The sequence below is a fragment of the Dufourea novaeangliae genome, unplaced genomic scaffold (assembly GCF_001272555.1).
Source record: "Dufourea novaeangliae isolate 0120121106 unplaced genomic scaffold, ASM127255v1 scaffold285, whole genome shotgun sequence".
Classification (NCBI taxonomy): Eukaryota; Metazoa; Arthropoda; class Insecta; order Hymenoptera; family Halictidae; genus Dufourea; species Dufourea novaeangliae.
In genome coordinates this window covers 36,512-63,963 of record NW_015374160.1, presented here as the reverse complement: position 1 = coordinate 63,963, position 27,452 = coordinate 36,512, and the positions used below count along the sequence as shown (strand labels likewise).

The following is a 27,452-nucleotide window of genomic DNA, read 5'->3' as shown; positions in this document are numbered from 1 at the left end:
TTTGTTTAAAATAAAATATGATGTAGTTCACGTGACATAAGGTTTTTTTAAAGTCATCCTTTTGCTGATGTCGCATTTGTTTAAAAAAATAGACAGTGATGCGCCACGTTTAGGTAAACGAGCCTCACGCTCGGCGATTACATCGACCGATCATACCACTCGCACCCCATATTACTTCAATGTTGTCTAAAAACAATGTCGACTATATTTATACACCTTAATGCAGGCCTGGCCAAACATTCGCCCGTGGGGCTACATAAACAATAACACCAGCCCCCACTACTCACTTGTGTTGCGTTGCCACTCCCCAGTGGTAGGGATGACGCCTTTGCACACATCGTGGAAGAGCCGATTTACACTTATTGAGGGTTCTGTGTACTTAGAAAAATGGGAAAGCCCGTTATCTTTGTAAAAACAAAGGAATAAATAAAGATTCATCAGTAATATAAATAATTCATTTATTAATGATAAAATTAAATGAAATATATAGTAGAAACTGAAACGGAAAACGCGGTCTTTGACTTCGCAAGTGAATTAAATTTTCTACATTTAAGTAGTAAAATATTTCATTGGGAAGGTGGCATGCATATATTGAACAAGGTTATGTCAAACATAACATAAATGGTAGATAGAAACGCTGCAGGAAACAATACAGGAAAACATGTTCTATATTTGAAAATACCATTTTCAGAAGCTCACACCTAACCATGTATACCCATATTATTTTAACATTGACAATATTTAAATACACATTGCTTAATTATTAATGTAAACAACATTTTTTGAGTTGAAAGTAATTACAATATCAATTGTTGATGGGTTGATACTCACTCCATTTGATACGAGTAATTTTTTTCGATACCTACTTGGTATCGTAATCGTACGTATCGATACCAACAGTACTCGGTATCGAAACAAAAGTATCGAGTAAAATACTCGTACTTACTTGCATCGATTCATTCCTAACTATGGGTATTATTAGCATAAATTGTATATTATATATCACGTTCGTGTTACGTGTAGTTAATATGATTTGGCGGGAACAAAAATATGCGATGCTTCGATTTAATAGTACTTATGAACCATGACACACGAATGTATACTGTTACGAGCCGAGGACTAAAGAGGCTTCCGGCTTTATTATAACCGAGAGTCTGTTGTTTGGAGTTATTGTTAGTTGCAGATAGGCCGATGCTTATTTCATCACCAAGGTACCACTCAGGCCTGTCCAAGGACGTGACCTACTCTCTACACCGTTCTATCCTTATAAAATCACACCCATCTGTAGAAAGATATCAAATCACTCCTACAAATCCCGGGAAGTTACGTAACGCGAACTCCGCCACATCTCCACTAGAGGCAGACTAGCGCACGCCCCCACTCTACTCACTATCCGGAGCACCGTGGGCTCTCTCCAGAACACCACTGGGGACGTGGGATGGCGGCTTGAACGGGGCAACAGAGGACGGGGGTGGGGCTCTTGAAATAATCGGGACATAGGCAGGTAGCGTTTGATCAGGGGGTAGGATAGGCGACACAGCTCTCTCTCGACGAAGGAATGTGACGATGTACACCCCCGGTGAACAAGTTCGGCTTGTGGAGCGACAGGAGTGAGCTGGTGCTCACCTTTATGGGAACGAGGGATCTGGATACCTCGACGTCCGACTCCTTAGCTCTTTAAGTAGGTAGAATGGGCCCATCCTGTTGACTTCCCACCCCTTACTGAGCACACTCATGCCTCCAAGTGGCCCGGGCCTAATAAAGTTGAATCTGGTGGAAAAGAAGGCCAAAAGTCAAACTCCGGAGGGTCCCCTACAGATCACCATATCTGCTTCCGTAGACTGATAATCCACTCTTCGGTACCGACACACGACTCCCTAGAAGCAATGTTATCAGTAATCAGTAATCAGGCCTGTCCAACATGTTGCTCGCGGGTCACATCGCCAGACGACGCAGTCCCCAACATCACTCAGTCCATTCCCCATTAGTCGCCTGCGCTGCGTTGCGGTCGGGGGGCAAGAGATACGTGCGGGTAGGGATTTCGAGAGCGTCGGAAGTGGGGATAGTCAAAGCATGCGCACACGCTTTCTTGCCTCTATCTCGTCGGGCTTCTTGTGGATATGGAGGGGGTCATTCTCCTCGACTGAAAGGGCAAGCCGGTAGGGGCGCAATTCAATTTTGTCCCGCGGGCCACATGTTGGACAGGCCTGTTTTAAAACAAAACGGATTATAAAGAAATAAGATAACAGAATGTGAACATATATTTTCCAAATTTTTTCAGACTTGTAGCGATGGCAAATTTACGACACAAAAATATGTTTAGTAATTCATTGCAAAAATAACTTTATGTATAAAACAAAAAATTAATTATAAAGAGCGATCATTTACAATTAAAACGAAACAATATGAAGTTTGTATGGTTAATAATTGCGGAGATAAAAATTCTTTTGTGAAGGTAAATTTCTTAAAGATCGGTGAAAATTGCCAAATTTCCACCTCGCTTTGAGCAAAATCCCATGCATGAGGTACAAAAGTGATTCGCTTGGCGTGGACTGATCGTTGTACGTCATGTACGTTGGATCAAATCGGACCAGTTGATCGAGTATTTAACGCTGATCAGAGCAGAAAGAGACGGCGAGAGTCAAGGCAGCAAATCGTGCACTTCGAAGAACTAGATTAATAATGAAAAATTAAAGTTTCATTATTAATGTAATTCTATTCTGATTTTTGAATTTAGTGTTATAAAAAGATGTTTAAAGGATTGGTATAATTTTTCTGATAAAAATAAAATTAAACACGATATGATATGGATCATAGTTAATTTTCTAATTATTTCATCAATTCATTATTGCTGCTGACATTCCTCCGGTATAATAAAACCACCACATGTGCGATTCCTGTGTGTACAAATTGCCATCACAGGTATAGCTGCTTCAAAGATATAGTGTTAGCCAAAAATTTAACTGACCCTAAAGTTTATGTGTTTCGGTAGCCTCATCCTGTCATTCGATACCTTTGAGTTGTCAAAATTGTGCTCGACCGTCGTTCAGGGGCGTACGACGTCAATTTGGGATCGGTTTTTTCGTTTTAAAATAATTAAACAAGTTCTTATAGCGTACTAATTTCAGATTTAAAATATTTCTCGCCCTTTTATTCCCAATGGAAGCTTACGAAAACGTAAATTTCTTTCAAATATTCCAGTCTTTTTTGTTTTATTCCTTGGAACGCAACAGTTGAAAGTGACCTACGACCCTGAGTGCGGCGGTACACAATGGGCCCCCGAAAATCGAGTTCTAATGGTTTAAAACACAAAATTAAAAACAACACTTATATTACAGACATCACCTTTAAAAATTGAACCCATATTGACAGATTTTCCTTAAATACGCTTATACCTTCATCGTATTTAATGAGACAAAAGAACCAACAGAAAACGGAGTATTTGTCATAATCAGCGTTTTTTTCTGAAAATTACATTTTTGTCGTACAAGTTGAGATGCAAAGTTATCATTGGAGTAATAAACAAGTCATACTTCATCCTTGTGTTGTACAGTAGACATTCGATTCCCGCACGAGTCGGGGCTGTAGAGGGCTAAATTTCCAGGAACCGTGCAGAAATCGGTGACCAGTTACCCGAGCGCTTTCCCCACCACTCAGCCGTTCAGTTGTGCGACGCAGCTACATATAGGGTGAGCTGGATATACGCACTTTACGGTTATGTTAATTATCTCCGTTATTTTTAGAGATATGAAAAAAGTATATTCACAGAATTTTTTTAGTACGGAGAGGGCTATTACTTAGCAATAACAGGTTTTTCGTAAATGAAGGATCTTCTGAGTTTTCAAAAGTTAATTTATATTCTTTTATTAATGATATTGAAATTCTATGGAATAAATAATAAATGCTGCGTAAACAAGGTATTAAGGTATTGTGTGAAAAAGTTAATAATTCGTAACATATTTTAATGGCAAATGTCTAGCTTGGCTAGCATCTTTCACCCATTATGTGTGATCCGAAAGGCAAGAAGCAATGAAATTGCCACCAATATTCATACAATTATCCAAGAAATTATTATTTAAATAGAATATTGAAATATGTCGTTGAATTCTTCATGAACTGTTTCATAATATGGTATATTATGAAACAGTAATAAATAGTAATAAAAATATGTACAGTGGACTCTAACTATATTGTCATTAAACATATTGCCACAGGAGGCACTTCCCCTTCACACGTATTTTCGAACACACATATTCGTTCTCCCACCATGTTGCGCACCAGCATGATGCAGCTTTTGCGTGGGCGCTGAGGCCGAGGCTATGCCGATAGAACTTAGGATGAAGGGGGCTCTGAACTCATTGCCATTTTACTCCCGTACAGCCTCGACCATGGCAATATAGTTCGAGTCTACTGTAATTCCATTTAAAAAAGATAAAATTGGTATTAAAATCTGTGTAAGTAACAAAATAGGAAAATAATTCAAATATTCTATTAAGTTTCCTCCACTGAATCAAACAACTTTCATATAAAACATTTTTCCACATTTTCAATAGTTACAGAAATAATAGCGTGTATACAGGGTGTAACAAAAATGTCTTCCGACCCGGAAATGGGGCACTCGGGGGGGGGGGATTGGAACAATGTTTTCCTTAGCAAAAATGTAATCGGAGGCTTCGTTACCGAGATATTAACGAAAAACCCCGACCAATCAGAGCGCGAGTTTGCCAGCTGAGTTCCCGCGATAGCGGTGGCTACGCGCTGCGCTTCTACTACGAAGCTCCGAACAAGTAGGTCAGCATGCATCGCAGGAAACTGCGTATAATAGCAAATGAAAAAGACGTAACAAATAAAATCATACTTTTTATCATCTATCGTTTGTTATTTAAAAAGATTAAAGAATGACGCATAAATATAAGCAAATTATGTGTGACGTAAAAAGACGAATGCACAGTTAGTTTTTTAAACAGAATGGAAACTAATAATTATTTAAGGAGAGAGGGTCAGAAATTTGTAAATTCCTGTTTCAAATAACATATTAACGAAAAGGTAATGTAACAGAAAATGAAATTACGAGAAGTGATCGTAGTTTGTTATTGAAATAAAAATCCGTAGTTTAATAACGGACAACAATGTCAGTGATAACGAACAAGTCTCTTCGAAAATCGCGAAGAAAAATGTAGGTACAGAAACTTGCAAAATTATCGCCGGGAAAAAGTCATAGCTTGCGTTAAATTAAGAAAAGAATAATGACCAATAAACTGAATAGAAATCACCCTTACGGAAATTCATCTGCAGCGTGCAAACCTGCGTCAGTAGGTCAGTATACCGAGCCTGGACATCGACGTATGAAATGGTTTATGGCAGGATAGAGTCCATGCCACAGGTGATCGCAGCTATGCTGACACCAGCCGACGTTAAGAGGCGCAACGTCAAGTGCCGCCGGGTTAATCCATCGAATATGCATTCACTTTACTTCACGACCACCAACACTAATCACCTGACACGATCACTTAATTTACCTTTCATCGAACCTATTGTTCCTACGCAATTCCATCGCATCGCGCGTACCACCAGAACATACTAAAATATTCGCGTGGACCGAACATATCTCTGGCTCGATTGCTAAGAGACTGACAGACTTTTCCGAAGGAGTTCCTCCACCCCCAAGTAGTTTCCCATCGTTACATTGTGAGTTCGCTCCCACCACGACAAGATTTAGGTAATAAGAAATCAACGGTTCTAGGATAACACGTGCTTTGCAGAAGTGGAAGGACAAAACCATCGTCGTGCAGTTTCACCAAGGCCCGTAGCCCGTTAATTTATTGCCAGGGTACCTACTGCTTCGAGATAGAAAACAGAAATCACGTGCGTCGGCTTGAAAATGTCCGAAATAAAGAGGACCGCCAACGTAGCCGTTGCTTCGAGTTGCAATGTACAATGTACATTGTTTTCCTCGAGGATCAGGGAAAAAATTTCACCGACACGTGTGAATTGACGCTGCTTGGCCCTGTCCGACCACCTTCGTAGAGGCCGGCGCGGACTTTTCGGTTATGTATGGCTCAATTTCTTCGCCCTCGTAGCAACCGCGAACGCACAACAGAATTGACAATCGCCAATTTTATTACAACTCTGTGAAATTGCAGTTCTCATGAAAATATTTCATCCGCATTTTTTTTTAGTATTCCGTCAAATATCTCGGAAATTATTGGAAATATAAAAACCTTATAATTTTCAATATTGTGTTTGTTTTGATATTGAATGTAGCTATATCAGTGAATTCCAACTATACTTTTGAACAGAACTGTAGTTTTAGCACCTCTTAGCACCTAATTTTTCAAGAAATATATATAGCAATGTCCAAGGATAAAAATATATCAAAAGTAAAGGAGTACTTTGGGGTGCAAAAAAGTAATTTAGTGTTGTATACTTCATTTTACCAAAAAAAAAACTATTTTCAAATTGTTATTTTATCAAAACCACACAAAAATGTAAAGGAAACAAGGTGCCAAATTACTCTACATACCTTCCACTATATCCTACATATGTTGTTATTGCACTTCCTTAACACTACACTTGTAATAAATCACTTTCTTAATATAGGTTTCTTGGCATTTTCTTCAAGTACAAAAATTGTTGACTTTCAAGCCTCAATTTGTTGCTCAATACTGCTGTTTTCGAAAAACTAAGATAGCAGTTTATTTTTATTCATTCTTAGGAACATAGTGACAAAGTTTCATTCATTTTGAACAAAGATAAAATTTGGGGTTTTGGCCAGCTTTTCTGGTCAAATACCCCACTGTGCGTCGGCTGGTGTCGCGTAGCTGCGATCACCTGTGGCATGGACTCTATCCTGCCATAAACCATTTCATCCGTTGATGCCCAGGCTCGATAGACTGATCTACTGACGCAGGTTTGCACGCTGCAGGTGTATTTCCGTAAGGGTGATTTCTATTCAGTTTATTGGTCATTATTATTTTCTTAATTTAACGCAAGCTATGACTTTTCCCCGGCGATAATTTTGCAAGTTTCTGTACCTACATTTTGTTCGCGATTTTCGAAGAGACTTGTTCATTATCATTGACATTGTTGTCCGTTATTAAACTACGGATTTTTATCTCAATAACGAACTACGATCCCTTCTCGTTCATTTTCTGTTACATTACCTTTTCGTTAATAGGTTATTTGAAACAGGAATTTACAAATTTCTGACCCTCTCTCCTTAAATAATTATTAGTTTCCATTCCGTTTAAAAAACTAACTGTGCATTCGTCTTTTTACGTTACATATAATTTGCTTACATTTATGCTTCATTCATTAATCTCTTTAAATAACAAACGATAGATGATAAAAAGTATGATTTTATTTGTTACGTCTTTTTCATTTGCTATTATACGCAGTTTCCTGCGATGCATGCTGACCTACTTGTTCGGAGCTTCGTAGTACAAGCGCAGCGCGTAGCCACCGCTAGCGCGGGAACTCGGCTGGCAAACTCGCGCTCTGATTAGTCGGGGTTTTTCGTTAATATCTCGGTAACGAAGCCTCAGATTAGATTGTTGCTACGGAAAAAGTTGTTTCAATTCACTCCCCGAGTGCCCCATTTGCGGGTCGGAGGACATTTTTGTTACACCCTGTATAGTTAAACCAGACCTTCTGTACACATTATTTTAACATTTTTCGATTTCTACAGTTAGCCACCTTAAGGATTTTTTACACCTTTAGTCATAACTTCTTTGTTATACCTTATACTCGCGTGTTTTTACAGGTTTATGTTCTTTTCTAAGTATTTATATTGATTATGAATAAAGTATAATACGAAATGTAGTTTATTATAACTGAAAGCATCTAAAAACATTGCAACATTTTATTAAAAGAGTATTATACAGTACTCTTTCTATGATCAAATATGTGCTACAAGGTAGGCTACGCACACGTGTGTGAGAAATACGTGTGAGCGAGGAGCGTGTCTTCCGTGCCAATAACCGTACATAGTGCGGGAATTGAATGTCTACTGCAGGCGTGACCAAACATTCGCCCGTGGAGTTACATAAACAATAACGCCAGCCCCCGCCACTTGCTTCTATTGTGTTGTTATCCTCCGGTAGGAGGTGCGCGCACATGCTGTGACTGCTCAACTTCCAACAGAGAATCACTATGTCAACGTGTCCATGGACCTGGAGAAGGGTGCATAAAGTACACTAATGGACGGGGGTTGGGGAGCCGCCATGAGAGAGACGACTAGTAGTGCCATCTATGTCGTACTAATTTCTCGCGGAACATAGTTTAAATTTGACCATTCGTGTTTAATACGTTACACAATGCACTTTAGCATTTTCGAAATCGATTACCGGCTACTAATAATTTACTCCTATACACGTGAGTTGCTCTGCAATGCTTTCACACAATAGCGTCACTAGGATCATTACAAAGGACGCCATGAAGAACGACACTTTTAATAATTATACTCGGCTGTAGAGGACACCACCAGTAGTTCCTCTTATGGCGGCCGAAAGCTTTCTCCTTCCATCTTTCGGCCTGTCCCCGCAGAACTATGCACCGTCCTTCAGGTCCATGAACGTGTCAACGTGTGTCGTCAAGAACCGATGAGAAGGGACTTAGTACCGAAAGTGGGGATAGTCAGCCCCACCAATTCCGGGAACTGCTGGCTTGAGACAGGCCTCGGCGTTACCTAAGATCCGCATCGACGTGACTCAACTGGTATTGAATTACCGGAATGAAAATATGACTTTTCTATATTTTTTTATATTGTTACAAGATGACCTTTGTCGTATTAGAAATCGTTGTGGCGTACTTGATTCGGTAATAGCCTACGAGTTCTCGTCCCCTCGTCCGCTCGTCCGGTCCGCGACTGAGTACACAGATCAAAGTGATAAAACGACTTAGATAATAGATAAAAAATAAATTAATAAACTATTATAAACAGACCTTCTCACTTAAAATCAGTGATTAACAACACTAAAATAGGGGAGAAGACAAGGAAAAAAAATTATAAACCCTAACCTAGAAAATGATAATGACGCTTCGAGCGAAAAAGAACGAGAAAAGACCGAGTTCAATGACTACATAATCAGGGCAAAAAAAAGAAAGCTGCAAATTCGACAAGAAACCCGGCAGAAAAATTTGCAAAGGAAAATGCCAAAATACAAGGCAACTCCCAGCGTATCTACAAGCAACAGGTATGATGTACTTAGTGAGGAAGATTCAGACATGGAAATGGAAAACGAGGACTTAACCAGTGTAACAAGCAAAGGTAAGACACTAAATACCACAGAAACTACAAACTCCTCAAGTATCAAGCAACTGAAGAATCCACCACCGTTGGTTATACACAGTAAAATAAATGAACACCATAAATTTCTAACCAAAATAAAAGACATGCTGAAAGACAAATTCTACATTAAATACAACAAAGGCAACACAGAACTATTTACAACAAGCAGATTGGATTTTCAACTACTAAAGGACCAGTGGCAAAATACTAACGTACATTTTCATACATACACAGAAAAAGAAAATAAGAAACGCATATTTGTAATCAGAGGATTACATGCAGAATCGAATATAGCACAAATGCTGGACGAATTAAAAGAATTAGGATTCAACGTAATCCACGCCAATTTAATGAAAAATACAGGGAGACCGCTATTTATGGTAACATTCAGTGCAGACACAACCCTATCAAACCTACAGCAGAAGGCAAAATACATTAGCTATACAAAAATAACATGGGAAAACTACATTAATAAGAAAAGGATAACACAATGTCATAGATGTCAGGAATGGGGACACGCAACAGCCAATTGTTACGCAGAACCTGTCTGTCTAAAATGTGCCAAGAATCACATCACAATGGACAGTACTAAATCCAAAGATCTACCTGCTGAATGTGTAAACTGTGGTGAAGATCATCCAGCTAACGCAACAATATGTGAAGTCCATAAAAGAAGGCTTAGTTCACTCACAAACAAAAATAATCCTATAAAAACCAAGCCAATAACAAAAGCCAAAGTCGTTACTCTAAACACAAATAATAGCAGGCAGTTTCCCAAACTAAAAACTGCACCAGCACCAATAATTAACCCATGGAAATTGAAGAAACACAACTATCAAATCAACGCAACACCAAAGAAACCTGAAGGGAACACCGAACCAATGAATGAAGGGAACAAAAGTAATAATAATGCTTGCTATCAATATTCCCAGATAGCAGAACTATCAAGAGAATTCCACAAAATAAATCAGATGTGCAACATTAGCTTAATGCATAAGCTAGCAAGGGACCTAAGAGTAAGACTAGAACAATGTCAGACTAAAATGGAGAAAATCCATGCTTTTGTAGACTTCACTCATCAATTAGAAACAGAATGGACAGATTGAAAATTTGTAGTTGGAATGCAAACGGGATAAGAGGCAGAATAGGAGAATTAATAGAATACCTTGATAGGGCTAAAATAGACATAATGTTATTAAATGAAACTAAATACACTAGTATTAATAAACTAAAAATTAAAAATTACACCAGTTACAGAAAAGAACGTGAAAACTCAGCAGGAGGTGTGGCTATTTTAATCAAAAACAGTATCTTACACAAGTTAATTAACATAAACAGCGATATAACATTAGAGACAATTGAAAATAGATTATTAAGTGGAATTAATCTAATGGCAGTTTATAGAAAACCAAGCGAAACACTGAGGCACCATGGAACAATTAATGAGTTTGGGACATAAAGTATTGGTAGTAGGTGACCTAAATGCAACACATCTGACCTGGAATTGCAACACAAAATAATAAAAGTGGCAAAACCTTATTTAACTACACGCAAAGTAATAACTGTGTTATAATGCACCCCAACGAACCAACCAACTACCCACCTAACAACACCACACCGTCAACTACATCTATATATCTATATTAGTCAACAAAAATGTAAGCAACATTTCTGACTTAGAAGTAAAACATGAATTAAGTTCAGACCATAACCCGATTATATTTCATCTTGGTGCACAACACAAAACTCACCAAACTAGAAGACAATATATCTATGAAGAGGCAGACTGGGAGAAATTTCGCAGATTGTTAAATGATAGAGTACAAATTACATCTAACATAACAACAAAACAACAACTAGACACAGAAGTACAAAAACTCATAAATAATATAAGCTACAGCATTCAGCAAACCGTCCCAATTAAAGAAATCTGCAACCCTAACGATGGACTGCCACGTGTGATATTAGATTTAATCAAAAATAGGAATAAGTTAAAGAAAAGGTGGCAACAATCAAAAATACCGCAAATTAAAACCAAGTACTACAAGGCAAACAGAGACATCAAGAAGAAAATAGCCGAACACAGAAACAAAAGATGGAGTGCACAATTACAAAAACTAAATCCTAAAGATAACTCACTATGGAGAATGACAAAAATCTTCAAATCAGAACATAATACGATACCAACATTAGGAAAAAATGGTCTCGAAGCAATAACAGCCCAAGAAAAAGCTGAACTACTTGCCACACAGTTTGAAGAAGTACACAAAATAGATCGCACAAACAATACAAAGCAGCAAGGAAACACAATAAAAACAGTAAAGGAGTACCTGGAAAATACAACAAACTCAGAAGCCCACAAGTACTATACCAACCCCAAAGAATTAGTTGAAGAAATCAAGAAATTGCCTAATCGTAAAGCACCTGGAATGGACAACATACAGAACATAGTACTCAAAAATATCAATAATGTACATCAAGCAAATAATGTACATCATAAATGCGTCACTGAAGCTGGCGTATTTTACGAAGCATTGGAAAACTGGGCTCATAACTCCCATATTAAAACCTGGGAAAAAAAGCAACGAACCAAGCAGTTATAAACCCATCAGTCTGCTCTGCACACTCAGCAAACTAACAGAGAAAATAATTCTGAAACGCTTCAATAACTATGAAAACAAACACAATATAATAATAGATGAACAATTTGGATTTAGACAAAAGCACAATACAGTGCAACAGGTCACAAGAATAGTAAATGACATCAGTATTAATTTCAATCACAGCAAAGTAACAGTAATGACCTTGTTGGATATTGAAAAAGCATTTGACAAGGCAAATAATTACTACAGTAGAAGGTGCAAAGTCGACCAAGAGAAAAGCGAGGGATGGAGTGCCGCAAGGATCAGTTCTTGGACCTAAATTATTTATCATTTTCATCAACGACATACCCAAATGCAGCAAAACAAATACTGCGTTATTCGCAGATGATTTAGCCATTTATGCTCATTCCTTCTCAGCAATAGTCGCCGCAAAACAGTTGCAAATACTTATACACATGCTAGAAAAGTTCTATAAAGACTGGAAAATAGAAGTAAATAATGCCAAAACGGAAGTTATTGTATTTGCAAGGAAAATAAATGATATTAAAATTTTCCAACCAATCACTGTATATGGGCATCCGACCACCCCAGTACACACAGTCAAATACTTAGGAATACATCTGGACAGTAAATTAACATACTACATGCATATCAAACACATCAACAGGAAAATCTACTCTGTAATGAAGAAGCTATACCCATTGCTGGTCAACGACTCAGCTATAACAATTGGAAACAAGAAACTTATATATAAAATGTTACTGCGACCAATAATCACCTATACAGCACCAGTTTGGTGCAGTTTGGCCAAAACACACATGAAACAATTGCAAGTTCTTCAAAATAAATGCCTTAGAATGGTATTATCGGTCAATAGATATACGCCAATTACATATCTGCATGAGGAAACAGAAATAGAATACATTAGTGACTACATTAACGGATTAGCAGAAAAATTTTATCAAAATCAATTAATATGTAGCAGATGACTGCATAGTATCACTGAAATTAGAAGTTACAATTTACCATTTGAATACAAATACAAGATACCTTGTGAAAAAAATTACTCATATTCAATCTCTATAAAGACTGAAACAAAGTTTTATTTTTTAATTAAGCAGACTAGGGAACTTCTGTAAGTAGGTTTTTTGAAATTGTTTTCCTACACATAATTATTAAGTATTAGCTGATAGATCGCAAATTGTAACTAGTGAGTAACCAAAGAATTATTAACAAAATATTAATAATAACAGTAGATTAAGCTCTAAAGACTGAGCAGGTGCTACAATAGCTCAAGTGCAATGTTATGCCAAGTGCCTTTATATACTTAGATACTAAATGTATAAATGTACAAATCATTGTTAATATTTTTCTAATAAATATATATATGTAAGAAGTCTTAGTTTTAAAGAGTACAACGATGCGCGTAGTAGCGAGTGAGACCCCTAGGTAGCGCGGTGGGCATACGAGAGGGGGCGCCGTTCGTTCTTTTCGTGCTTACGTTGTTCGTTCGTTCGTTGTCGAGAAGAAGTGATTCTTGTAACCGTCCCTCGACGATATCATTTATTTTTGTATCTTCCGTATTTCCGTTTTGTGAATAAACACATTTCTACAGAAGAAAATTTGGGGGCTCGTCCGGGAAGCCGGCGTGCCGTGTACAACCACGTGTATGCAAAATCCGTAATCGCGGACAATAAAATCGTTTTGGTGTGCAAAAAGTCGTTTTTCGTGTTCGAATGAAGTTGATACAGCTCGCGTACGTGTAAATTGATAAACCATCGTTTTAAAAGCCGAAGTAAGTCGCAAATAGTGAACGAGGTTAACCGTTAAGTTGTACGTCGCGTGCTTTTCTTAAAAAGTTCGTCACGATGAGTGCAAAAGGTGATGCAGGCACCAGCGGTAAAGACGTAAGCAAAGACAATGCGATCGACGAAGTTGAAATAGATGAAGACGAAGACCAATTGGATATGACGATTGTAGCGGTACCGAAGAAAACACGACAACGTAAACCGGACGTAAAAAATGAACGAGGACTTCTTAGCGTTCTTACCGAAGAAAGAATAGATCGAATGAAAGTCGACGAATTAAAACGAGAATTATTGAAATTAAACATAAAACCGATTGGCAAAAAAGACGGTCTCAAAAGAATCCTGCAAGAGCAACTGCGAGCGAGCGCGCAAGCAGAAGAGGAAGAGGAAGAGGCGGAGGAAGACAGTGAGTCAGACGAAGATGACGATAACGCAGGCTCGAGCGAAGCAGGACAAAGCAGGACGGCCGAACGACACAAAAGACAAAGGCAAGCTACGAAATTCACAATAAAAGATGTCGACGAAAGTATGTCGCACTTTTCGGGTGACGACAAATTATCTATAGAAAAATGGATTTCCGATTTCGAAGAATTAAGTACATTGTTGGAATGGAATAACGTGCAAATGTTATTATATGCAAAACGCATGTTAAAAGGCTCCGCTAAACAATTTGTTATGTACTAAAAAGGTGTAACTTCATGGAACAAATTCAAGAAAAAATTAATGTTCGAATTTAAAACCGAGATAAATAGTGCTGTTTTACACGCGCAGCTAACGAAAAGGAAGAGGTTGCCGAATGAAAGTGCTCGCCAGTACATAGGGGCGATGCAGGAAATCGCAAGTCAAGGATATGTCGAAGATAAAGCTCTGATTGAGCATATAATCGACGGCATTCAAGACGACGAAAACAATAAAACTATGTTGTACGGTGCTGATTCGCTTCGTGACATGAGGAAAAAATTGGAAGTATACGACAGGAGGAAGGAGAAATTAATGGAAAGCAGGAAGCAAGCGAATAAGAAGGAGAAATACCAGAAGCCGAACAAGACGCATTGCTATGGATGTGGATCTCCTGATCACAGTTTTAAAAATTGTACGACGAAAGAAAAAGGCTTGAAATGTTTTAATTGCAATAATTTTGGGCACATCGCACCAGATTGCCCAGAAGAAAAGAAACTGAAACGAAATACATCGAAAGTTAATTGTGTGAAGAGCATCGATGAAAAATTCCTTTCGGTAAAAATCAGCAATGTGAACTGTCGTGCGTTGTTAGATACGGGTAGTGACGTGAACGTGATGAGACAAAACATACACGGGAAAATTGGTCGACCTAAGCTGCAGCGGACGTCTCGATTATTTACGGGTTTTGGAAATTCGGTGACGAAGCCGACTCGAGTATTCACCACAGATGTCGTTGTGGGTGAAGACAGTTTTCGGACGGATGTTTTTGTTGTCCCTTCTGTATCAATGGAGGCAGAGGTCATACTGGGTTACGACTTTTTGAAGGATGTCGAAGTCGTGATCCAGAGAGGACGAATTCAGATACGAGGCTTAAAGCTGAATGCAGCGGACGATGAGATGACGAGTGGTAACCGGAAGGGGTACCAGCACACGACCAGCGCAAAAAAAGATTCGGGAAAAAGGAATAAAGAAGGAAAAAGTGAGAGCGAAGTGGTAAATGAATTGTTTGCGATAGATGACTTTAAGGTGAATGACATTGACATTAGTGGACCATATGAGCGCGAAATTCGTAAAGTGATAAATGACTACAAGCCTAATAAGAACGTGCAAACGTGTGTCGAAACGAAAATAATTTTACGTGATAATGAACCGGTTAAGCTACGTCCCAGAAGATTAGCGCCGAAAGAAAAACAAATACTAGACGATCAAATTCGCGAATGGCTAACCGAAGGTATAATACGGCATAGTAAGAGTGAGTATGCAAGCCCCGTCGTAATTGTTCCGAAAAGGAATGGTACGTATCGTGTGTGCATAGATTTTCGCGAGTTGAATAAAAAGATCATTAAAGATCCTTTTCCAATGCCACTGATCGAAGATAAATTAGACGAACTAGCGAATGCTAAAGTATTTTCAGTAATCGATTTAAAGAACGGGTTTTTTCATGTGCCTATAGAGAAAGATAGCTGCAAATTAACTGCATTTGTAACCCCGGATGGTTTATACGAATTTTTAAAGACACCGTTTGGTCTCTGCACCAGTCCGGCAAGTTTTTTACGATTCGTGCATGAAGTATTTAGTGATTTAATGAGACGAAAGAATGTTGTTGCTTACATGGACGACGTTATGATACCGGGTATGGATGAAAAAGACGCGTTTGAGAAACTTAAAGAAACGTTAAAAGTCGCAGCCGTCAACGGATTAATCGTGAATTGGAGCAAATGTAAATTTTTACAGAGGCGCGTTGAATTCCTAGGACATGGCATAGAGAATGGTAGTATACGACCATCAGAATCGAAAATTCGAGCAGTTAAATACTACCCAGAACCAAAGTCGTTAAAACAAGTACAAAGTTTTCTCGGGTTAACCGGATATTTTCGCAAGTTTATTCAAAATTACGCGAAGGTCGCGAAACCACTATCGGATTTATTAAAGAAAGATAGTAAATTTAAATTCGAAACGGAGCAAGTGGAAGCTTTTAATCGTTTGAAAATCGCGCTAATTGAAGCACCAGTTTTACGGATATATAGACCCGACATGATAACAGAATTACATACCGACGCGAGTAAAGAAGGTTATGGGGCAGTATTGCTTCAGAAAGAGAAAGATGAATCTGATTTCCATCCTGTTTATTATTTTAGTAGAAAAACGTCGGACAGCGAAAAGAATTATCATTCTTTCGAATTGGAAATTTTAGCCGTTATTAGAGCGATGCAGAAATTTAGAGTTTATTTACTAGGAGTAAAATTTAAACTCGTCACTGTTTGTGAGGCATTTAGGAAAACATTGTACAAGAAAGATCTTACGCCGAAAATAGCGCGATGGGCTCTGGCCCTTGAAGAATTTTCATATGAAGTTGAACATAGGCCAGGAATTCGACTGAAACATGTAGATGCGTTGAGTAGATCGCCGATTATGACAATTGAAGACAAGGTTTTCGTTGCTATACGTAAAGCTCAGGAAAACGAAGAAAGACTTAAAATCATTAAGCAGTTACTAGAAAAAGAACCGTATGAAAATTACGTATTAAAAGATGGTCTGTTGATGAGGCAAAGCGGCGAAAAATCGGTGATAGTATTACCTACCAGTATGCATATGGACGTTATACGTCGAGTTCATGATAAGGGACATTTTGGTGTCAAAAAAATGTCCGAAGAAATTTTAAAAGATTATTATATTCCGAATTTAAATGATAAACTTAAAGAGTATATTAGCTGTTGCGTTCCTTGTATTCTCACTGAAAAAAAGAAAGGCAAAAAGGAGGGTAAGCTGATACCGATACCTAAGGGTGACGTGCCTCTAGATACTTTTCACGTAGACCATTTGGGACCGATGACCGATACTAAGAAAATGTATAAATACTTGCTTGTTGTGGTGGATGCTTTCTCAAAGTTTGTTTGGTTGTATCCAACCCAAACGACTGCTTCTAAAGAAGTTATAAATAAGTTGTCGAGTCAGGAGCAGGTTTTTGGAAATCCGCGACGCGTTATTTGCGATAAAGGTACTGCGTTCACCTCTAAAGATTTTCAAGAATATTGCGCGAATGAAGGAGTCGAACTAATTTTCACGACCACAGGCATTCCTCGTGGGAATGGCCAGGTGGAACGGATTAATAGAATAATTATTCCGGTCTTACCTAAATTAGCGATTGACCATCCGCCACAATGGTACAAATATGTCGGCCGTGTTCAGAAATGTATTAACAGTTCGTATCAGCGCAGCATTAAAATGACGCCTTTTGAGTTGCTTTTTGGCGTGAAAATGAAAGTGCGAGAAGACTTAGACGTATTATCGATTATTGATGAAGAAATAGCGCAAGCGTTTAATGAAGGACGATCAGAGTTGCGTAAATTAGCTAAGCGAAACATAGAAGCCATTCAATTAGAGAATAAGAAAACTTATGATAAGAAGTGTAAGAAACCTACATTATATCGTGAAGGCGATCTCGTAGTTATTAAGCGAACACAATTTGGTACAGGCTTGAAGCTCCGGAAAAAGTATTTAGGACCGTATCAAGTAACGCGCGTTAAAGGAAACAATCGATATGAAGTTGTAAGAGTAGGCGAAGGCGAGGGGCCTAAAATTACGTCTACGGCTGCTGACTATATGAAGACGTATTTGTGTAACACTCCGGGGACGAAGTGAGTGCAGGTATGGCCGAATGTAGGAAGTCTTAGTTTTAAAGAGTACAACGATGCGCGTAGTAGCGAGTGAGACCCCTAGGTAGCGCTGTGGGCATACGAGAGGGGGCGCCGTTCGTTCTTTTCGTGCTTACGTTGTTCGTTCGTTCGTTGTCGAGAAGAAGTGATTCTTGTAACCGTCCCTCGACGATATCATTTATTTTTGTATCTTCCGTATTTCCGTTTTATGAATAAACACATTTCTACACATATATATATGAAAGGTAATAGCCTACGGATCGCTAGATCGCTGGTTCGTTTCTCGGTTGCTGCAATATGCTTTAATTTTTTTTCTCTTCTTTATTTTTTAAATATTGGGTTGTCCAGAATGTTCGTGCCGATTTTTGGTACGTGGCGTAAGGACAAGTCTCAATACATCAGAACAATTGAAAACAAATGACATGCGTACATATCGTAAAAGACGGTACTTCAGGCATATTTCGAAAAATTTGGTTAAGATACGTTAATTTTTGTCAGTTTTATACGCCTTTGAATGTGGAAGAAAACAAAGTGCATTTTAGGCATTTAATGCTTTTCTTTTACCGGAAAGGCAAAAATGCCACACAAGCGGCAAACAAGATATGCGCTGTTTATGGCGAAGGTGCTGTCGCTGAAAGAACTGTGCGGAAGTGATTTGCTAGGTTTGAAGCTGGTGATTTCAACCTTAAAGATCAAGAGCGCCCGGGTAGGCCCTCCACCACAGATGAAGATCAGATTAAAACACTGATCGAGAATAACCCACGCTATACGACACGTAAATTAGCAGAAATGTTAAATATGTCAAAATCTACATATCAAAATCTAAATATGTCAAATCTAAAGGTGATGCTCTGTGTCTGGTGGGATTGGAAAGGGATTCTGTATTATGAGTTTTTACCAAACAACGAGACGATAAATTCAGAAAAGTATTGTTCCCAATTAGACGAATTAAAGACTGCAATTGAACAAAAACGTCCAGAAATAGCGAATCGGAAGGGCGTCGTGTTTCATCAGGACAATGCGCTGCCTCATGTGTCTTTGATAACTCGACAATAGTTGTTGGAGCTTGGTTGGGATGTTCTACCCCATCCACCATATTCACCAGACCTCGCGCCCTCTGATTTCCACCTATTTCGATCATTACAAAATTCCCTTAATGGAAAAAACTTCAACTCTTTAGTCGAGATAAAAAATCACATAGAAAAGTTTTTCGCAGAAAAACCTGCGAGATTCTGGAAGGACGGAATTTTCAAGTTGCCTGAAAGATGGAAAAAGGTTGTAGAACAGAATGGCACCTATATAATTTAATAAATGTATACTACAATTTAAATCTTTTTTTCTTTCAAAATCGGCACGAACTTTCCGGACAAACCAATACATCTATTACAATTGAACAACAAAAATAAATGATTACTGTTCTTTTTATTTTTTTTTTGTTGGACTTTGCAAAGAAATTTGTAATTCTTATACTTTTTGGTTCTTTTCTCTGTCTACTGCACATTTATGGATAACACTTTTGTAAACGGTCACTATGATTTCATATGTTAACTCATAACATTGGAAGAGTGTAAAAGGAACAGGAAGTAAGAAAAATCACGAGCAAATGACAATGTTTATAAGAGATTGGAAACCGGCAATATTACAATACAATACAATGTAATAAAATATAATAGTTATATACAGGGTGTCCCAAAAATGTCCTCCGACCCGGAAATGGGGCACTCGGGGGATGAATTGGAACAACTTTTTCCTTAGCAACAATGTAAACTGAGGCTTCGTTACCGAGATATTAACGAAAAACCGCGACCAATCAGAGCGCGAGTTTGCCAGCCGAGTTCCCGCGCTAGCGGTGGCTACGCGCTACGCTTGTACTACGACACTCCGAACAAGTAGGTCACCATGCATCGCAAGAAACCGCGCATAATAATAGCAAATAAACAAGACGTAACAAATAAAATCATACTTTTTATCATCTGTCATTTGTTATTTAAAGAGATCAATGAATGAAACGTAAATGTAGGCAAATTATGTGTCACGTAAAAAGACGAATGCACATTTACATTTTTGTAAATTCCTTTTTACGAATTTGTAAATTTCCTTTTCAAATAACGTGTGAACGAAAAGGTAATGTAACAGAAAATAAACGAGAAGTGATCGTAATTTGGTATTGGTATAAAAATTCGTAGTTTAATAACTGTCAACAATGTTACTGATAATTAATAAGTTTCTTCAAAAAGCCCGAAGAAAAAGTTAGGTACAGAAACTTGCAGAATTATCGCCGGAAATAAGCCATAGCTTGCGTTAAATTAAGAAAATAATAATCAGCAATAAATTGATTAGAACTCACCCTTTCGGAAATTCACCTGCAGTTTGCAAACCTGTGTCACTAGGTCACTGAACCGATCCTGGTCATCGACGGCCGAAACGGTTTATGGCAGGGTATCGCCCAGTTCGCAGGTGATCGCAGGTATATCTCACCAGCCGAAGTTGAGGGTTGTAACGTCAAGTGCGTCCTGGTTATTCCATAGAATACGTACTCACTACACTGCACGACCACTAACACTGATCACCCGACACAATCACTTAATGTATTTTTAATCCAACGTGTTGTTACTACGTTCGGAAAATTCGTGGCCCCAGAAAGGGCAGATTGTTTTCAATTTTTCAGATGTTTTACGTAACCAAACACTTGCACAGCAACACCCGCATATCCGTTATTGTGTACGTACCACCATAACATTGCGTAATACTCCCGTGCACTGAACATCTCTGTCGCCCGATTGGTAAGCGACTGACAGAATTTCTCCTCTACCCCCAAGTAGTTTCCCATCGTTACATTGTGAGTTCACTCCCACCACGACAAGATTTAGGGAGAAAGAAACCAACGGTTCTAGGATAACATGTGCTTTGCAGGAGTGGAGGGAAAGGGCCGTCGCGCAGTTTCTCCAAGGCGCCGTAGCCCGTTAATTTATTGCCAGGGTACCTACTCCTTCGAGATAGAAAACAGACATCACGTGCATCGGCTTAAAAATGTCCGAAATGAAGAGGACCATCAACGTATCCCTTCCTTCGAGTTGAAAAGTACATTGTACATTGTCTATCTCGAGGAGCAGGGAAAAAAATTGACCGACACGTGTCAGTTGACGCTGCTTCGTCCTGGACGACCACCCTTGTATAGGCCGGAGTGGAATTTTCGGTTATTTATGGCTTAAAATCATCGGCCTCGTTGCAACCGTGAACTCACAACAGAATTGACAATCGACAATTTTATTACAACTTTGTGAAATTATAGTTTTCATGAAAACATTTCATACGTATTTTTTTTTTTAGTATTCCGTCAAATATCTCGGAAATTATTAGAAATATAAAAACCGTATTCGTTAAATTCTTTTCCGTAAAATAAGCCTATCGGTAGGGTGATGCGGTTCATATTAACGTAATAGTAACCCATTGAAGACAGCGGTGCGCCCCGGTTCAGGTAAAAGAATCGGGCCCTCCACTATTACAGTCGACTGATGGTATCGCTAACGCTCCAGACTATTTCAATGAGATTAAAAGCTATATCAAAGTGTCAATGATTTACGGAAAAGAGTTCAACGAACACGGTAGTATTTTTCTTGGATTTACCTGCAGCGCGCTCTGTTAGGAGTCGTCGAAAGATTGTTTAAAGAAAGGGATTATTCTGGAATTCAATGATATAGCTACATTCAATATCAAAACAAACACAATATTGCAAATTGTACGGTTTTTATATTTCTAATAAATTCCGAGATATTTGACGGAATACTAAAAAAAAAAAGGCCGAAGAAATTGAGCCATAAAGAACCGAAAATTCCACTCCGGCCTCTACAAGGGTGGTCGGCCAGGGCCTCTTCATTTCGGACATTTTCAAGCCGATGCACGTGACGTCTGTTTTCTATCTCGAAGCAGTGGGTACCCTGGCAATAAATTAACGGGCTACGGCGCCTTGGAGAAACTGCGCGACGGTTCTTCCCTTGCACTTCTGCAAAGCACGTGTTATCCTAGAACCGTTGGTTTCGTTTTACCTAAATCTTGTCGTGGTGAGAGTGAACTCACAATGTAACGATGGGAAACTACTTGGGGGTAGAGGAAGCCCTTTCGGAAAAATTCTGTCAGTCGGTTAGCAATCGGGCGACAGAGATGTTCAGTTCACGGGAGTATTACGGAATCTTATGGTGGTACGTACACAATAACGGATATGCGGGTGTTGGTGTGCAAGTGTTTGGTTACGTAAAACATCTGAAAAATTGAAACCAATCGGCCCTTTCCGGGGATACGAATTTTCCTAACGTAGTAACAACACGTTGGATTAAAAATACATTAAGTGATTGTGTCGGGTGATCAGTGTTAGTGCAGTGCAGTGAAGTGAATACATATTCGATGGATTAACCCGGCGGCACTTGACGTTGCAACTCTTAACGTCGGCTGGTGTCGCATACCTGCGATCACCAGTGGCATGGACTCTACCCTGCCATAAACCATTTCGTCCGTCGATGACCAGGATCGGTTCAGTGACCTACTGACGCAGGTTTCTACGCTGCAGGTGAATTTCCGTAAGGGTGACTTCTATTCAGTTTATTGGTCATTATTGTTTTATTAATTTCACCGAACTACAATCACTTCTCGTTTATTTTCTGTTACATTACCTTTTCGTTCACACGTTATTTGAAAAGGAAATTTACAAATTTGTAAAAAGGAATTTACAAAAATGTAAATGTGCATTCGTCTTTTTACGTGACACATAATTTGCCTACATTTACGTTTCATTCATTGATCTCTTTAAATAACAAACGACAGATGATATAAAGTATGATTTTATTTGTTACGTCTTGTTTAGTTGCTATTATTATACGCGGGTTCCTGCGATGCATGGTGACCTACTTGTTCGGAGTGTCGTAGTACAAGCGTAGCGCGTAGCCACCGCTAGCGCGGGAACTCGGCTGGCAAACTCGCGCTCTGATTGGTCGCGGTTTTTCGTTAATATCTCGGTAACGAAGCCTCAGTTTACATTGTTGCTAAGGAAAAACTTGTTCCAATTCACCCCTCGAGTCCCCCATTTCCGGGTCGGAGGACATTTTTGGGACACCCTGTATAAGTGGTATCAATAAATGCGCAGTAGAAAGAGAGAAAAATTAAAAAGTATAAGAATTACCAATTTCATTGTAAAATTTAACAAAAAAATGAAAAGTACAGTAAAAATTAATTCTTGTTGTTCAACAGTTATAGATGTATTTAAAAATAAAACAAAAAAAGAAGAGAAAAAAGTTAAAAAAGAAATGCAGCAACCGAGAATCGAAGCCATGGATCTAGGATCTGTAGGCTATTACCGCATTAAGTACGCTACGGCGGCTTGTGGGAGATATGCTTCTTCAAAGCGTCATATTCCGCACGCCATAACTTTAAACACCGATTTCTCGAAAACGTTTGAATAATACGTCAAATGGCTTGCACATTTTATTGTAGGAATCAAGTACTATATATTTGCCAAATTTCGTTCGATTCGGTGACACAACTATCTGAGCCTCCCTGTTGTACACGCGCAATACTCAACAATAATAATGAGTTGGTGCGTGTACTCTTATATCTTCTAAGAAGATATTGTTTGTAGTGGAATCTCTGCGGAGACCAAGGATAGAAATGATAAAATATACGATTACAAGACTCAGCTTGCTTCTGGTCTTTATTGTTCGGTGTTCGGAACTGGGCTGCTTTAGAAGAATCGACTTGTCCCAGAGGTTATTCGCCGGAAGATTTTAAATCGACACTCCCTCTCCCTCTCTCTTCATACTCGCTTGTCCTTGCCAACTGCCGATAAAACGCGGATTTTTTAAAAAAAATAAGGGGCTATGGGCCTATTGTACCGTGCCAAATTATCGGTCAGCTGTCGTATCAAAACACGGCACTCATGCATGCAACACACACACCGCTAACTCGGACGACAGCTTCACGGTTGATTATCTGTGAGGTTCTTGACACATCGCACAGTGAAGCCAATGCGTCCCAATCACGGTCAAAGTTTGTATTTTATATTCGTCCCGACAGAACACTCCCCTTGTAAGACAAAACGTGCATGCACTCACTCTGGGATTTGTCCTCTTAAGATACAATAAACCCACTAAATTTTGTCTTTATTTTTGGATACGGTCGGCATCCGTACGTAACAAAATACATACATACAGTGGGCTCTCACTGTATTGCCATGGTCGAAGCTGAAGAGGAATAAACTGACACTGAGTTCAGAGGACCCTCCATGCTAACTTCTATCGTCCTAACCTCGGCCCCAGCGCCTGCGCAAAAGCTGGATCGTGCTGGAGCGCCAGCATACGCAACGTGGTGAGAGAGCGAATTTGTGTACTCGAAAGTACGTGTGAAGGGGAACTGCCTCGCGTTGCAATATGTTTAGTGACAATATTAGAGTCCACTGTATGTCCACCCGAGGAAGAAGAATTTTTCCTAGTGAAACTGATGATATACGCGTTGCATCAAAACCTGGGCATGTAACTTAAAGAATAAATTGTACACATATAAATAATGAGAAACATTCATATAAATGTGTATTTTGGTTTACCTGGTTTGCAACCTAGATGCATTGTTGTACTTTAATAACAGTGATTCTTCAATGTGTGCGGCACAAGCACGGCGTTATTCCCACCAATGGAGGAGTCTCCCTCTGAAACCAATCAAAACAGAGTAAACAAAAGCTAAGCAGAGGCTTCGGACAGAAAAAAAATTTATGTTGGGCTGGAAACCTTTCCATCTTGCCATGAATCCTACGAAAGGTATATACCCGAGTACGTCGTACTCAAGGAAATATTACTGTACCAATAAATCAGGACAACTGAAACTTTCAAACGCATTACAAAGTTAACGAAAAAATGTTTAGAAACTCAGACTGTGGGTGCAGATTGCTAACGTCTGTAGTTGCTCTGAAAAATGTGAACTATAGAGATTTTCTAAAACACAAAACCTCTAGCTTGTAATTTGGATCTGGAGTAATACATAACACACATTTATATAAAGTTTATTTTCACCATTTTTATTGTTCATTGTTACATTTGTGTCCACATGCTTCGATACACTCTCTATAATACAACAAATTGAAGTCAGTTCAAACATTGATGCTTCAGTACAAATCGACAAATCCATGTAAATAGAAATACTATTAAAATCCGCTAAAACAATGCTAGATAAGAACTGTGTATGTAAATGCACTTACCGTATTATCACAGAAAATTTTAACAATTAGTGACATTCTTTGAAACTTCAATAGAAACATTGAATTTATTGCCCCCAAATTATCATTCAGCTACTATAAAATCTGGAAAGTTGCTAATAGATTAATGAAATGTATTTTATAATCGACATTAAATATTCTTAAATATATGTTTACAAAATCCCCAAAATATTTATCCTAAGAGATAATAAAAAGTGAAATTCATGTTTCAGATATTCATTGTCCTGTGAAAAGTCTCCGGACAGAATGAAATGTGGTTGCGGTTCACCGCCAAGGATATGTGCTAGTCCGGTAGAAAAAGATGCAAACTTAACTGTCAGAGATAGACCTCAAGAGGCTGAAATGGATCTGACTGTGAAGGGTCCACCTCGAAACACACCGATCTCAACTTTGTTTCACCAATTGCCTCAACAAGAACTTAGTCCTCCACAAAATGTTGACGAACCTCTAGACGTTACACTCAATACCAACAAAAATAATTAAATGCTACTCTTATCGTTTCCTTATCACTAAATTTCTTTACTGTCCTTTAGTTTCTCATTCAGAATGATTAAGTACAAGAGACAAGATTATACAAAATAGAGAAGACATTGTTTTATGTGTGTACTATTGAGCATTAAAATAAAACTTTCGTTAGAAATCGAAAGAAGTAGTTAATAGATTGTTACACCTGATGTGGCGAATTTTTTGGTAACATATTATTTCAGTTGTGATAAATTCTAAGAGAATTAATCCTTTTTTCCAATAAAGTGTCAATTGTGTTCATGACATTCTTATAAGAAACCCAATGTGTTTAAGTGATCCTTTGAATTCAAAACTGATTTTTCAAAAATGCTTTTAACTAATATATTCTCATTAGAAACTTCAATTTAATAATTTAACTTAAAGTAAGCAGAAGAATATGTAAAGAAGTTAGCCAAATTCACTCCATTGTGTATTTTAATTGATTTTAAACAATATTAAACCAATTGAATTGGAAAAAATATTGCACTTTAAATTATAGTGCCTATGTTTTATTTCAACCTACAAACAGTGACTTGTATTAGTAAAAGCTTGATTTACTAATCAAATTTCCCAACTTGTGAAATCCGCCACTTCAAATGTAATAACCTAACAGTTTGACACTTTATTTTTTTTACGGGCCCCTTGTGTTTGATCCGTCGAATTTACTGTTTCATTACCTGTAATATTTGCTGTTTGGTTGTGTCGAACAATACTTCAATCTCGCTGAAATTATTAACTTTACTTGTTTACTTACTTACATCATTGTTTGTTACTTTCTTAACTCTTTCTTAATCCTCAAACCGTCCCTGCCAGATATTAGGTGTATGTGAAAGTAATAGCCGCCGCGTTTAAATTGGTATTGTGGATTTACTTTATTTTAGTGACGGAGGAATTCCACTTTAGCAAGAAAAATGACAAAAAGTTGTAGAAAATGAAGGGAATTATTTCGACTAACAGATGCTATTTGCTTGATCCTAATTTTGTAATATGAACACAAATGTTGGACAAAAAACGACACTATTACATTCATATACACCTAATATATTTATTTCAGTTTTACGTTGACATGGATAACTATTTATTTAAATGATTAATTAAGGTTTTGTAAATATACTTTTAATAGATCTAATGATCCTAGAAATATTACCTCTGTTTTTAGAATTCCGAACAATTATTTGCTTGAAAAGCTCACAATTTTATAAGTACTTACGAGAAAAGAACAAGATACGAATGAAATCATAGTTTTGTAATTTCATGGTTTAGAAACTCCGAAGATTGTCGTTATTGAGACAAACGAAACCATTTTATTAAAAGTACTACAAATTAAGAGTACATTACGAAAAAATACAAAAATGCAAGAAGTACAATTCAGTACTCCAAATATTCTTGTGACAACGAATGTAGCTAAAATTTTGTAATTATGTATTATAGTTCACACAAACTTTCTATATGTAAAAATGCATCGCAAATTTTACAGATTATCTTGTCTGAAATTATTACGTATTATTGTGTTCCGTCATAGAACACCAGCACCAGCTATACAGGAAGGGGAAATCAAAATTCGTGGTACAAATGAGGTCAGGGAGATAGTACGGCTCGAAATAAGAAAAAAAATTAAGAATGACGAAATCGCATTCAATGCTCTGTTTTCGATTT

General features: G+C 38.1%; 1 protein-coding gene across 1 annotated transcript in view; it reads left to right on the top strand.

Annotated features, from left to right (window-relative positions):
* Positions 1 to 25,775, top strand: part of LOC107192005 (paired box protein Pax-6-like) — a 54,809-nt gene extending 29,034 nt beyond the window's left edge. The window contains exon 4 of the mRNA XM_015581177.1: positions 25,505 to 25,775. Within this exon, the coding sequence (XP_015436663.1) occupies positions 25,505 to 25,775 (271 nt within the window). The remainder of the gene's footprint in view (positions 1 to 25,504) is intronic.
* The last annotated feature ends 1,677 nt before the right edge of the window (positions 25,776 to 27,452 follow it).